This window comes from Ambystoma mexicanum, chromosome 10 (assembly GCF_040938575.1).
Source record: "Ambystoma mexicanum isolate Mex_15411 chromosome 10, UKY_AmexF1_1, whole genome shotgun sequence".
NCBI classification, from domain to species: Eukaryota; Metazoa; Chordata; class Amphibia; order Caudata; family Ambystomatidae; genus Ambystoma; species Ambystoma mexicanum.
Window position 1 is genome coordinate 1,160,592,992 of NC_090932.1, and position 14,630 is coordinate 1,160,607,621.

A 14,630-nucleotide genomic window follows, 5' to 3' on the forward strand; every position below is an offset into this window, starting at 1 on the left:
AACAAACTTCATCTTCCAACATTCAGTGGCCCTGCATACTATTTTACACTGGCAATATTTTGCCACTGGGCATAGACGGGAATAACATGCTGCACCAAACACACATCGGTCTCCTACTACCTTCTCACTCTCCTGTTGCGTCCAATCATTCTCGAGGAGCCAGCCTCATCCTCTGGGACTGCTCAGAAGGGAATGCAGGATCCCCCAAAATCTACTGCTCCCTGACCTGTCTGTCTTCGTGGCATTTGAGTGGGGCTGCCATCACTGCACCACCACCTGGCTGCTATGCAAAACCCATCAGCTTCCAGGCTTGAACGCTTCCAGCTCCTCGTATTTTACAGGAAAGCACCCTACAGCACTACCAGACGCTCCCAACAGCCCCTTAGCAAAGAGGGCCCCCTAACAAAAGAGACGCTATGTAAAGTTTATGTATAGTGGCTGAAGACCAGGTGGACAACTGAATTCTCCCAGCTCATTTAGCAAAAATACAAGCCGCCTCCTGAACTTGGAGGCACGCTCTGTGTAAGGGACCAGCATTTGTTGCCAGGGGATGCTGCACTTTCTCCAGTGGCAGGCAGAGGGACTTGTAGGGGATGGGACTTACCGGTGAGTTGGTCATAGGAACCGTGAATGAATATTACTTCAAAATAAAATACATAATTTTTTTTTTTTTTTTTTTTTTTTTTTTTATTGATTTAGCTGTTAAAAACAACTTTTCAATATACAAAATATACAAAATTTAGACAACAAACATTAAACATTTTTTAAAAAAGCAATCATATTCATGTAAGCATTTAAAATTCATGTTGGTTATGCCGACTCAAACAGCGCCAGAGCTATTATTACTTTATCATCACAGAAGACATATAGATAAATTAACAAATTTCAGTCAGTCTAATTATTACATCACAGCCAGAATAATCATAATACACGAATTATCTGGTAGGTGTCATGGTAATCATTTACTCCTCCTCAATCCAATCACTGTTTGAGCTTATGGCCTCTTCTCCGATAGAAGTATTCCAATTTATAGCCATCAAAAAATTAGCTAAGGCTACCTGGACAGAATGTTTGTTGGAACATAATAGAAAAGACCAGCGCATATCATAGGCAATAAATGTTAGCATACTCATCACCTTTGAAAAATGTTTTGTTCTTAATAAGGATAGTTGAGGGCAGTTACAGACCAAATGTTCAAGAGTTTCGATCGTAGTTGAGTCATTACAAAATCTACATGAAAAAAGTGATCGAGCTCTCAAATTGCGTCTCATTTGAACTTGATGAGTAGGCCATAGGTCAAAACGTGCCCTCATTATTCCTGATCTCAGTACAACTGATGGAAATTTTAATAGATAAGATTCGGGGCTTCTTACCATTTTAGGCCAGAATCGGTATTTACATGGTTGATGGTATTTTTGGCATTTCTCTAAGGTCCTAATCCAGTCCAGTTGGTATAAAAGATTTTTTGCCTTTGTTGGATTAGAGATTAAGAGGGTTATCGGTATGCTTGCAACCGCAAGAGCCTCTAGACAGAAATCAATCCATACTTTCACAAATGATTTATCCGATGTTAACATATAATCAGAAATAATCGACAATATGGTTACTTTTCGAGATGCCACTATACATTTACGCAACAACATACAACAGCGCCATGTATAAGTAGCATGCATTGAAATGAGGCCCAATTCATAACGCAGCCAAGGACCTGGAACACCGTTCGGCAAAGATAGCACTGCTCGCCAATATTTCCCCTCGAATTTATCAAAAACAAATTTTCTGAGATTTTTACAATTCAAAATGGATTCTGCTCCATATATAATTGAAGGGATTGCTTTGACAGTCCAAAAAACTATTGCCGGTTGAATGGTAAATTTTCCAAATTTATGCAGTATTATTTTGGTCTGCGAAATAGCCGCAGTCAACTTTGCCTCCATGCGCTCGATCTGGTTACATGAGTTGGTTAGGCCATCAAATTTAACACCCAGGTAGATGTAAGTTGGTACAGTATCTAGTGGTGTGTTATTTATTGACCACACCAACCCAGTCCTACTAAATTTGTTAGCTTGATATACTACAATCTGGGTTTTTTTAGTATTGACCACCAGTTGATTCATACATATATATTGGTCAAACACATCTATAAGATTCTGCAAGCCCTTCGGCGTCTTAGAAATTAGGACAATATCGTCAGCATAGTTCAAATTAGTAATTTTGACTCCTTTTAGTACAGGGGCATCAGAACATATCTGTGAAAATGAAATACTCAAATCATGTATAAAATAGTTAAAAATTGCTGCCGCTAATATGCAGCCTTGTTTTAAACCTCGTGCGGTCTGGATAGGAGCAGATAGCAATCCCTCCAAAGTAAGTCTTACACGAATTGAGGTTATGCCATGAAATGCAAGTATGATATCAAAAAGATCTGATGGGCAATTGTCTCTTATTAATTTCGCCAGTAATAATGGTCGAGAGACAGAGTCAAATGCAGCATGCAGGTCGATAAATGCAAAGTAGACTGACTGCTTATGGGACTGACATAGGGCTTTAATTGTGTTCAATGTAAGAAGATTAATACAGGTACCCATGCCCGCAACAAAGCCTGTTTGGTAAGGATCACGTTTACCACAGGTTTCTGTCCACTGGTTGAATTCTGACAAAACTAGTTTTGCAAACAATTTACCTGGGGTGTCTAACAAGGCAATTGGTCGATAATTACAAGGATCTAAGCGATCACCCTTCTTGTAAATAGGGACTATCACAGAACTTAGCCAAGAGGCTGGGAGTCTGCGATTAATCATCACTTGTATAAAGATTGCATGAAGATTTAATGCCCACAGTCTTGGATTGTCCTTTAAAGTGACATTGTGGAGGCCATCGGGACCTGCAGCTCGGGATGAGCTTAAATTTTTGATCATTGCTTCTAAAAGGTCAGGGGAGCAGTGAATGTCCCAAGGTTTAGAGGACTGAATCTGGTAACTATTTGCGTCAAATTCTGAATCGCTATAAAGTTCAGAGAAATGGGATATCCAAACGGCCTCAGTTACAGGATTTGATTGAACATAGGCCTGGGCCACAATTGGTTTTTGATTGAGGTATCGCCATATTTCTGCTGAGTTTTTAGACCAGATAGCAGATAGCATTGCTTCACCATCTTGTTGGTAAAGCTTGGCTCGATGTCCTCGAATCCAATTCAAATATTTACATTTAACTGTTTTTAGCATTGCGCTAGTATTAGCATTATTTGACATAAGAATTGCTCTTTTTTCTTTGCGGTATTCAGACTTGCGAGCTTTAATTACATAGTCAAATGTATGCTTGTGAGTTTTTGCTTTGGGGCTTGGGACAATTGTTTGCCGAAAAGGATCGAGGAAATCAATATATTCAATCAATTTGGGTGATTTATAATACTGGTGAACTGCCTGCGTAAACTTCATAAGATTTCCATGCGTCCATCTCAGCCGATTTTTAGTATTATTAACCATGAAATGTTGGTCAAGCCATTGTCTAGGAGAATTCATAGGTGTCCAGGTTAATTGGAGGGAGAGAAGATGATGATCACTTACGGTTCCCTTTATTATCTCAAACAAAAGAATGTGAGTAAGCATGGTTCGCTCAACATACATATAATCAATTATGCTTTGACTAGTGCCTCGCTGCCAGGTCGGGTTCGGTGGGATGTCACCTTCTATAGAGCCGTTCATCATACACATGTTACAATTAGACATGATGCGTGACCACATGGTAATCGCCCTCGTCTGATTTCTATTAGCTAGGGATAAACAATCCATGTTTAGATCACCCATGATAAAGAAGTCAGTAATGCCAGGTGTGACTGAGATTAAATCAATGAAAGCTATCAAGCCCTCAAAGAAAGTCACATCTGATAGCCCTACCGGGTTACGATAGATGTTGACAAGGGCTATTGTATGATTTTGACAGGCAATTTTCACCAACTGCATATAATTGCTAACATGCTTCCAGGCATTGATTTTAAAACCCAATTTCTTATTAACAGCCACCAAGAGCCCTGACGAGGGCCGACCGCGTGTTCCCAACTTTGCAGGTAGTAAAATAACATCGAAATTGTCCCATGTTGGGGATTCCAGAAACCAAGTCTCTTGCAAAGCAATTATAGCATAATCTGTCAGTGCTTTTAGTGAGATATGTAAGTGTGAATGGCCACGAGTATTCCAGGAAGCTATTTTAATTATATGGGGCTGTGAAGTCACTAGTGGTTATGACCAAGTTGTCTGCGTATCATCCCGGGAGCTCAAATAAATTTGTGGTTGAGGGATTAATGGAGCATCTACATGTTTAGTGATTCGCTCCGGGTCTTGTGTCAGCAAAAAACCCATTTCAAATAAAGACATTTTAGCAAGCCATATAGTATTTAAGACTAGTCCTGAAGGGATCCATAGTCTCACAATTGCTGTGGTGGTATCTGAAATGTATTCAACCTGGGCTATATCATGTGAAGTTAGATCTTCTAGTTCAAATATATCGCCAAAAATGTTCAAGACACTTTGCCTATTTAGATTGAATTTAGGATAGGGTCCATCACGGCATTTTAAGATGAGTGTGTGGTAAGCTGGCACATTAGTAGTAGATTTGTGAGATTGCTTATTGCTGCCATTTTTCATCTCAAAATTATTGTATGGAATGTTATTTTTTTCCACAGTATATTGTTGATGTTCGGGAGGCAAGGATGATACTTGTTTCAATACTGGCTGACCTCTATTATGTGGTCGATGTGGGAGGATTTTAGGTTGAACTACCGGAGAGGTCCAAGAAACTGATTTGGTCCGAGAATCCACTGCCGGATTTGAACGGAGTTGGCTCGCTAGCGAGCAACGCTCATCTATATAAGCGTCCAGAGCGTGACGCATTTCACTCATAATAGCTGTCCGTTGTGTTTCAGGTTCTAGACCGATAGAAACTGGTAACGGTTGAGCAGATGATCTAGGCCGAGTATCAGTCCGGGTCCGAACGCCAGTATTATCAGTATCACCACAGTCAAGGGCTTCAACTAGGGCGTCCAATGGGTCATGAGCCACAGGTATTACAGAAAGTGCATGTTCATCAAGGTTAGTAAGTATAGGACAGGCTGGGAGAGGTTTAACTATTTTTGCAGTCACAGGTCGATCCATGGAGATTTTTTTGAAAAAGGCATGCATGGAAGCTTTTGTCATTCGTGCAGCAGGCATGCTCTTAATCTTTTTCTTTTTAGCAGTGATTTTAGGAATCTTCCTAGGGATCGGAGGGACTGCAGAGTGGCACTCATCTGGAATTGTAGAGTTCATAGCAGGTAGAACATTTTCTGACATAGGATCAGAAATTGGAGAGTCTTGTACACTCACCCAGGACTGATTTAACATGGCTGCAGGAGCATCCACTGTTGGGGGACTTACTGTGATAATCTGTGCAATACAAGGCAGCGCCAAATAAGGCGTGGACTTAGGAGTTAGAGGGACTGAGGCAGCTGCCATCTGCATGTCAGAGGAAACGCCGCTTTGTAGCCCTTCTGTTGAACATGGGAGGGATGTAGGCGCCAATTTCACTTGCTGTGACCATAGCAACAGATCATCTAATTTAGATTCTTGGTTTGTTATTTTTGAGTTCAATACCTCAAAGAGTTTAAACAAAGACATTAGTGTAGTATTGATAGCTGTCAGTGTGGTTTGTAACAGCGGGGGATGAGCCACGACAGGGTCACCTTGAGGAAGGGTACTTGGGCGACGCGGTGTAGGGTGCACATATGATATTGCAGACAGTGAGTGGATGGACGCTGATCGAGACACAGAGTTTTGATGAGAATTCTGCGAGTTATTAATCGGAATTGGGGATTCGCACTGGCTCGCATGGAGAGATACCTCTTGGGTCTGGTTAAGGTCATTTAAATCTGAGCTGGACTCGAAAGACGTAGAGGATTGAATAGTTCGGTCTATTACAACCGGTTGAGCTTGACAAGGAGAATTTAACATGGTGTTGTCTGAGAGTTCACATGGAGTCTTAAGTTCAGCTATAGATTTAATAGCGGGTCGCTGCGGTGGGAGATCGTGGTTATTGGTAGACTTGAGTGACTTATGGGCCCATAGGGATTGAATTGATGGTTGGGCACTTTGATTAGGGGTTGACAGGCACTCAGGGCGAAACACGGTAGTACTGGGGCCCTTCGGGGTCATAGGGCAGGGGGTTAAAACAATAGACTTATGTGAAGTCATTTTTTTTTGCGGATTGTGTTGGTGACCATTAAAACTATTACCAACATTTACAATTGTTGGCATGTTGGTTTTTAATGTATAAAGCCGTCCGCGCGTCGACATTGCAAAATGGCTAAATAGAATTCCAAATAATACAACTGGGTGGCGCTAAGACAGAACAAAGTGCTCAGAGCAATTTATAAGCTAAATCCGAGGGGAAGCTATATAAGGGCACTTACTAATGGATCGAGATATAGTTTAACTCACGCCAACCGTCTACCGACAACGCGGCAAAGCGGGTAAGCGGTACTCAATCCGGTACTCGCCCGAGTGCGCGCGCGCTGTGCGCGTGCGCTGGATATTTGTTGAAAAGGCTGTGTCGCCACGCAGCCAATCGCCACAGTGTGGGGAGGAGCCAAAAGTGCTCGAACTGAAGTCGGCGCCGATAACGCCAAAGTTGACTAAAAAACAAACAAACAAACACAGTGTCACTTCCCCTGTGTATGTAAAGTGTCAATAAAGTTATTTTGAATGGAAAGTCTTTGCTTCACCTTCCCAAGTTGAGCGTCCGACGTCCAGTGACAGGGACCAAGGCGAAGTCAGCACGGAAGAAGCAGGAGCACAGGAGCACAAGCAGCATACAGCGCGGGTAAGCGGTACTCAATCCGGTACTCGCCCGAGTGCGCGCGCGCTGTGCGCGTGCGCTGGATATTTGTTGAAAAGGCTGTGTCGCCACGCAGCCAATCGCCACAGTGTGGGGAGGAGCCAAAAGTGCTCGAACTGAAGTCGGCGCCGATAACGCCAAAGTTGACTTCCCAAGTTGAGCGTCCGACGTCCAGTGACAGGGACCAAGGCGAAGTCAGCACGGAAGAAGCAGGAGCACAGGAGCACAAGCAGCATACAGCGCGGGTAAGCGGTACTCAATCCGGTACTCGCCCATTTTATCAAAAATCTCCCTCGTGGGTACTACTCAAATACTCTGACACACAAGGAATGAATCGCGAGTTGCACTGTTGGACACTTTTTCATAGTTGCCCGAGACAGTTGTATGCCCCAGAGTCCGTCCATGACTGCCTGAGTGCCTAGGATGTGTCGGGCATGGTGTTGCTGCTTGGTGCTGAAAAGTTCAGTCCTACGGTTGCATTTTTTTAATTGCCCTCTACTAGGGACCCTTCCGAAATTGTAAACGGGAGAACAGAGCAGACAGTGTAATGTCTAGGCTATGCAAACAGAGGCCGAGGGTTTGAGTCCCTTTAGTACCCGTTGTCCACATAATATTCTGTTATCTGGAGGACAACCCATCGCTTTCATAGGCTGCCATCAGCGTGAAGTACTTGGTAACAGTATAAACATATCCCATGATAAACGCACGTACATCATGATTCATGCAGTTCACTTCCTAATACAGTCGTAGCATGTTACTACTAGTACGCCCCTTCCCCAGGGTCCGGCATCATCGTCTTTCCTAGGACATGGTCAGGACATATGCCGAGGCCAGAGGTCCCCTGATCCCCACCCCCCCCCCCCAACCGCCCGCCTCCTCCTCTGTGGTGGATGCCCATTGCCCACATACTCATCCCTTACTTATTCAGATGTTCTTGTGCTACAACAGCAGGCCAGCAGCACTGCTGTGGTGGACAGTGGCACTGGCGGCCACTCAGCTCCTCCGACTCGCTTGGTCCTGGTAGCACAGTGGCGCCGCTCAGCTCTGTGCCCGCAGCATGCCGTGGTGGCCAAAATCATGCCTGCCCACAGTATTAGGTGTTACTACTGACACTAGTTTGCTTTTCAATTTGCACTTCAAACCATTACAACAAAGCATTCATTGTGGCACAATGAAGTCAATGGCCACTTGATGTGCTGTGGTCAAATAGTTCTACGCTGTACAGAGGCTTTTAGGTACAAAGATTTTGTCAGGTGACCGAGGACACCGAGATGGAATGTCTTGTAATGATCGACAACAGCAGAAAAAAAACTTTCTCAAACCGGCCCCCAGGGACTCACCCGCATACACATGATTTCGGCCCGGCCACGGGCCGAGTGGGCGATGGGCCAATCAGACACTGATGTTCAGCAACAAAGAAGTAACCCTTTGAAAGTATTGAGAAATATGCCTATGTGTGTTGGTCTATTGTGCTAATTATTTAACAATGACTCTTGTGTATATAATCTATATTTTAATATACATTTATGTTTACGTTTTTCTTTGAGGTGCATTACTGTCTGGGTCCAGTGTACTTACCTACAGATCACATCTTCCTCTTAAGATAAGCCAGACTGCTCTGCCACTCTACCAAGATTCTTTAGTACAGACTAAACTAAGAGTTGGGGGATAGGGGGGATCTACAAACCACTGGGATAGCTTACTAAAGTTTTAACTCCAAGTGTGACTTTAGGAAAACTCCCCTAACCCTGACATCGAACTGCCTCACCCCTCTCGCAATTCAGAGAAATGTTTTCTGAAGATTAATCTGTTTAACGAGCATCTCATGGACTGATAAACTAGTAGGTTTGCCTGAGCTCAGACTGTACCCATCTTTCTTTCACTAACCTGCACCCGCTGCCTGGAACCCTCTGTATCTCTATCGGCATAGCCTTCTAACAGTACCCATAATATTTTGTCCTAATTGTACTATTTTTTTTTTTTTTTTGATTAGCTGAATTTGGTTTACAAAAATGAAAACCTTTTAGCCATTACATTTCATACAGAGAATTATCTATTACAAACAAAATGATAAACACATAATTTTGCTTAACTTGAATAAATGTAACTAAAATTAGATCAATCGTGCTGCAGTGAATGTCCGCCCAACCCACCTACATGACCATCCAGGAGAATCATCCTATGTTGTCCAGATGTCATTAGAAAGTTTTTGTTAGTTCAATTATTTTTTCTCCTGTTTCTTCAATTGTCTATTGTGACTGGCAATATTGTACTATTGTATCCTATTTTTGTATCCCTTTGTACAATGCTGTGTTGCATAAATAAAGGAAAGGGTGGGAATGAAGAAGAAAGGGCCTGGATGTGCAAAGTGCTTTTTTTCTTCACCAGTTATAGCTGTAAACCGAATAGTGATGGCACATTTCGAAACAGTCCAATAACTGCTTAAAAAATAAATTTGTCATCCGATTGGCCTGTGAACACTACCTAAAGATAGGATGTTACCCACTAGTGACCCTGTGTCTGATCTTCAGATACTGCTCAGACCTGCACAGAGTAATATAAGCTCACACCTTGCTATGTATTATTGGAGGTCTTTTATCTGCTAATCTTATTTTGGCCAGATTCTAGATTGTTGAACTGAATAGCAAAACCTTTTGAAGTCGCTTACTTTATATTCATCCAAACATACCTGGTTCCTCAAATTGACCTGTCTATTTACGGTTTCCTTCACTTTTTATCCCTGCAGTTTTTGGAACGTACAGAGATGTCACGCCGAGGCAGTTTTTTAATGTACAAGTAAGTAGTTCCCAATTGTCTGAATTTGTATTTGTTTATTGGCTTAAACATGATTGGAATATACACAAAGAATCTGCTCAGAATGGCCAGGGGCCCCAATATAGATCACTAGATGCACCAAAGTTGGGGCGTCAACAACCATGCTCAAATCCTATTTCTCAACTTTGGGCAGGGTGAGTGCTGCAGGCTCTGAATAAGTTTGTAAAGAGGAGCAATAGGAGCCGTACGGTTCAAACAGTAGGCCTAAGAAAAAGTAATTTCATGCTGAAGGGTATCTTCAATTGAATAGAAACAGTATCACAGTATTTTCAGTACCATATGTTTTACCTTCGAAGACTTGACTAGAAATAAAATAATTCAACATGTTTGAAACGGGAGGGGGACGCCTGTACTTCTCCTTTTTAAAACTTACGCAAATTCTCAGAATTGTGTCTTGGATCACTTACAGATCCTTCCTTGAAGTTCGGAATATAAGAACATAGTTACTCTGCTGTTCAGATTAATACATTGGATGCGTGTCCTTGTCCACCTTTTTATTGGTTTTGAGCTAACAGTGTTATGCAGATTTTTATGAAAACCATTTCTGTGGGGTTCAGAGGTACCATCTGTTAGTAATTTGCAGGACATTTCTTCAAGTTAATCCAAACCCTCACTGGTAAATGTGACTGAGTAGTAAGGGTTCCCTTTTTGGAGGTGAATTAGTGAAAGGTACAAATCTGACACACAGATGTACAAAACAAAATGATCCAGGAAGTATGTCCTGAAGTAAATATTCTACTTTTGGGGGCTTGTTGGTCTGTTTAGATTGAGATGCATTGTGTGTTCAACTGTCTAGTTTGTGTTAGGGCAGAATTACATTTTTGTGTGTTCTGCCATCTAATTTTATAGGACCAGCTCCCCGCCACCTCCTCCGAAACATTTGGCTTCCCCCCCCCCCCCATTTGTTTTTTTTGCTCTACTGTATTGATATTGGATGGACTTCTACTGAAGCCTCCTTGTCATTACAACACTTTATTACATGCCTGTATGGTTTGTAGGACAGGGTTGCTTTTTTGCACCTTATTTTGTTCCTAGCGTGATTATATCTACATACACTTGTGATGTAGAGTAGGCTGGTGGCAGCTGTAATTGAATGAGCAAAAAGGCTGGAAAAGGCCAAGAAGGAACAGGAAACATTTATAGCCTTAGGACAACTGTTTTGCTGGTTTTGAATAGGACTTTCACTGTGCCTCTCTGGTTACATGGAATATTAGGGGTGATGGCAAACTAGTGAACAGAAATGTGAGGGATTATTTTTTTAATTAATATTCAATAGTGTGCCTTCAGGAAACCTGTGCTATTGATGAGCTGGCCTGGGATGGGTGTTTATTTTCAACCAACCGCTATTAGACCGAATGCCGGCCAACCTTTGGGGGGGGGAGGGGGGCGGTCTCTGCATCTGTATCATGTAGGGGGTAGGCATTAAGGGAACCTGATTTCCAATGACCAGAGAGGCATCTTGGGGGGTGCTATTGGAGCTGTATCAGAACCTAGTGTGCAACTCCATTCTTGTGACAAACCTATATTGGCTTGCAGCCCATTGTGGCGATAAGGACATGCTTATCGTATTGGATGATCGAATAGGCACCTTTTTAAAATGGAACACAGTCTGAGGTACTAATTGTAAGGGACTTCAGCTCATACTGGCTTCCTCCTAGCATGGCGATGGGGGAGGATTAGTTCTTTGAAAGCCCACATGCGGGTGTACAAATTGTCTACCGTACACTTTGGAGGACATTTTGTGAAGGGTGAGGGTTGGCAATATTAAATGGTCAAACGCTTGGAGACATCCTAGCAAAACCCACATGGCATAGAAATGACTCCAGATCATGGCTGGATTAAGCTGTGGCCTCGGATGGCATTTGCAACGATGTAGCCCTGTTAGAGGTAATAGCCTGGTAAGCGATCATGATCAACTAAGCTTAATCATTAACTTATAGATCCTACCTGACAAATTGTAAAAACATAATTGCAAATACCAAAAACAATAGGTTTGGTGGGAGCCAGTAGGGCATGGAACATACTATTGGGAGACAACACTGGAGACAAAGGTTCCCCATTTTTCTTATGGGAGAAGTAGACTTGAGTATTAAGAGCAGGGGTGGGGTAACCACTCTAAACGTCCCCATGAGTATGTGGAGGAGATTCAAGTTAGGAAAAGGGAGATGCAAACTAAGATTAGGAAAGTGAAAACTAGCAAGATAAAGGAGTCGACTAAAACCTTGTTTAAAAAAAAAAAAAAGCTTATGAAAAGCGGATTGAATGCCACAGATGTCTCCGCCTCCAAAGACATGGTGAGGCAATGCTGATTAAAAATAGTAAACCTTTCTGGAACCTAATAAATCATTGGAAGGGTGGGGGGAGGGGTGTCTGAGCATGTCCTGACAAATCCAGTATCAGAGAAGATTTGGGCGAGTCTCCTTTCCAAACTATAAAGAGGGACATACCTAGAAAATAACAAGAGAATCGGCACGGGCTGGGACCTGGACATTTCAGAGGGCAACTTGGAAGCACGACAGGAACAATTAGACTTTCTAATACGAATTGCCTCTTGATCCCTAGATTTAAGTTGTCCAGAGTTGGAGGTAGCAGTTTCCAGGTCAAGGCAGCACAACTGTTGAACTCGCTACCCTCCTGACTAAGAGTAGATCACTCGTACCAAAACCTCAGTCGGAGCATAATAAATTGGCTTAAAGACGCTGACTTCTAGGTCGGCCTATGACACCCAGACTAACTGGCCTACCATCCTGCAAATATCCTAGCTGGTCATATTACTGTTTCCTACACCTTACAGTCTACCACCTATGAACCACGACTCTCCCAAGTTCCCATGTGCTTGGTCTCAGCCCTTAGTCTGAATCACATGTTTGTATATATCCTGTACGTATATAATTTGCTTGTGTTTATGTGTAACTAAGCTGTGATTGTTCTTATGCAATGTGCCCTAATACCTACGGGTCTTGTGCGCAATACAAGTATTAAAACAAACATACATAAAAGCTGGGTCAAATTCACGTGCACTTGGCCCAAACAGCTTGTGTAACGTGGTGTTGAAACAAGAATGGGTAGCGTGGGCTAAGGTGCTCCATATTCTTTCAAAATGTTCTTGACCAAAACCATCCTGACCCTCATGGGATTTGTCAATAATTGTTCCAATCTACAAAAAGGGAAACTGCAATGAACGAACCAGTTACAGACCCACTTCCCTGATGGATATTGAAAGCAAGATCTTTGCAAGATGTGTACTAAAGGAAATTGAAGCTTGGCGCAGAGATTTTATAATACCTTCAAAATTCCAAACTGGGTTTAGCCGTAAAACGGTTACTGATGCCAGTGGCCTATTCATACAATCATTAATTGATCAGGCATGTAAGGTGGGTAAGGATCCCTTACATGTGGCCAGCGTATATGAGCCTGGCATTCGAGAGCGTGGACGGAGCAAGGCTGTGGTCTAAGCTTTTGAACTGGGATATACCAATACATCTTGGACATTCTTATCCAGTTGCATAGGGGCACAATGGTAAAATGCTGAATTCGAAAGGGGATGTTTCTAAACCCATAATTACATTCTGTGGATTGAGACAAGGGTGCATACTTGACCCTTGCCTCTTTAATTTGTACTTGGCAGACTTGTGGGATTTCCTGAAGGCAGCATACTTTATTGCACCTAAGCTAAATGATAAAAGATTCTTTTGTGTGACCTACACTGACGACATCCTGCTATTAGATAGAACGCAGGTGGGTCTACGGAGGTTGCTTTCGCGCCTTGAGGAATATGCAACACTAAATGGCTTGACCATTAACCCTAAAAATTCTAACAACTGCTTTAAAGGAAGCAAGTACTCAACTTGTGAATTTAAGGTGTCAATGAGGGGGGGTTGTGTACTGGTAGTTCTTTCTATGAAATACATGTGCTTTCGATTAACAAGGCCAAAGGAAGTTAATAACTAATAATAAGGACTTGTGGGCTAAAGGTTGCCAACTTGTGGCACAAATAATATTCCCGCTTTACTATTAAACCTCTTATGCAATTCTATATATCAAAGGTGATCCCAGTTCTATCCTCTGTGTCTGATAATGGTCTGGACATTATTACTTGGACTGACAAATTGGAGTTGGATAAACTGGAAGGTTTTATACTGCGAAAGGCATTAAGGTTACCTAATTGTGTCAAGTGGCACAGCGAGTAGAGCGCCCGCTTTGACACCCGTGCAGAGCCTGTTAACGCAGGTTCGAATCCTGGCGGGGCCAAACTCAGCCTTTCATCCTTCCGAGGTCGATAAATGAGCACCACACACCGTGGGTAATAATAAGCAGCGCTCAGATACCTGAGGGTTTGTAGCGCTATATAAAAGCCTAATTATTATTATTATTATTATTATTATCCTTGACAATGGTCCATTTTGCGTTAGGGTTGAACTCCCTGTTGACAATTGTAAATCTGAGGACCCTCCTATTATATCGGAAACTACTGGTTTGTGGAAAAAAACTCACTGTACGCCCTAATGGCGAGCCACATGGCATCTAAGGGGGGGAGGGCATTCTCTGTGAGTTCAAAGGGAGTTGTAAATTGATCATGGAGCTTTATGAAGTGCCCCTGGATCTATTGCGGCAAAATCCCGGACAGGTGAAACAGAAAATCTTGGATACGGATTGGTGAAGTATAGTTTGTGTAGAGAAATAACTATGGAGTGTTAAAAGAAGGTAATCCTCCAGAAGTACTCAACACAGTGTCCTGATAGTCGGTACAGGGATACCTTTTATAAGGTTTTGATTTAATCTGTGAAGCCCGCTGAGGAGTCAAGGGCGTCTGACCTGTACTGTTAACTGCTGTTTCCGGCTGGATACGCAGTAAGTGCCTGCCCTTGTATTGTTGTTTCATTATTTTCATAAACCATCTCTCACTTAGAATACCCTCACGCTCAAAC

General features: G+C 42.5%; 1 protein-coding gene across 3 annotated transcripts in view; it reads left to right on the forward strand.

The window, feature by feature from the left end:
- The window catches only part of STARD7 (StAR related lipid transfer domain containing 7), a 531,540-nt gene that overhangs the window by 252,736 nt on the left and 264,174 nt on the right, over positions 1–14,630 (forward strand). For all 3 annotated transcript variants that reach the window (XM_069619096.1, XM_069619097.1, XM_069619098.1), the window contains one exon: positions 9,614–9,663. In XM_069619096.1, the coding sequence (XP_069475197.1) occupies positions 9,614–9,663 (50 nt within the window). The remainder of the gene's footprint in view (positions 1–9,613; positions 9,664–14,630) is intronic.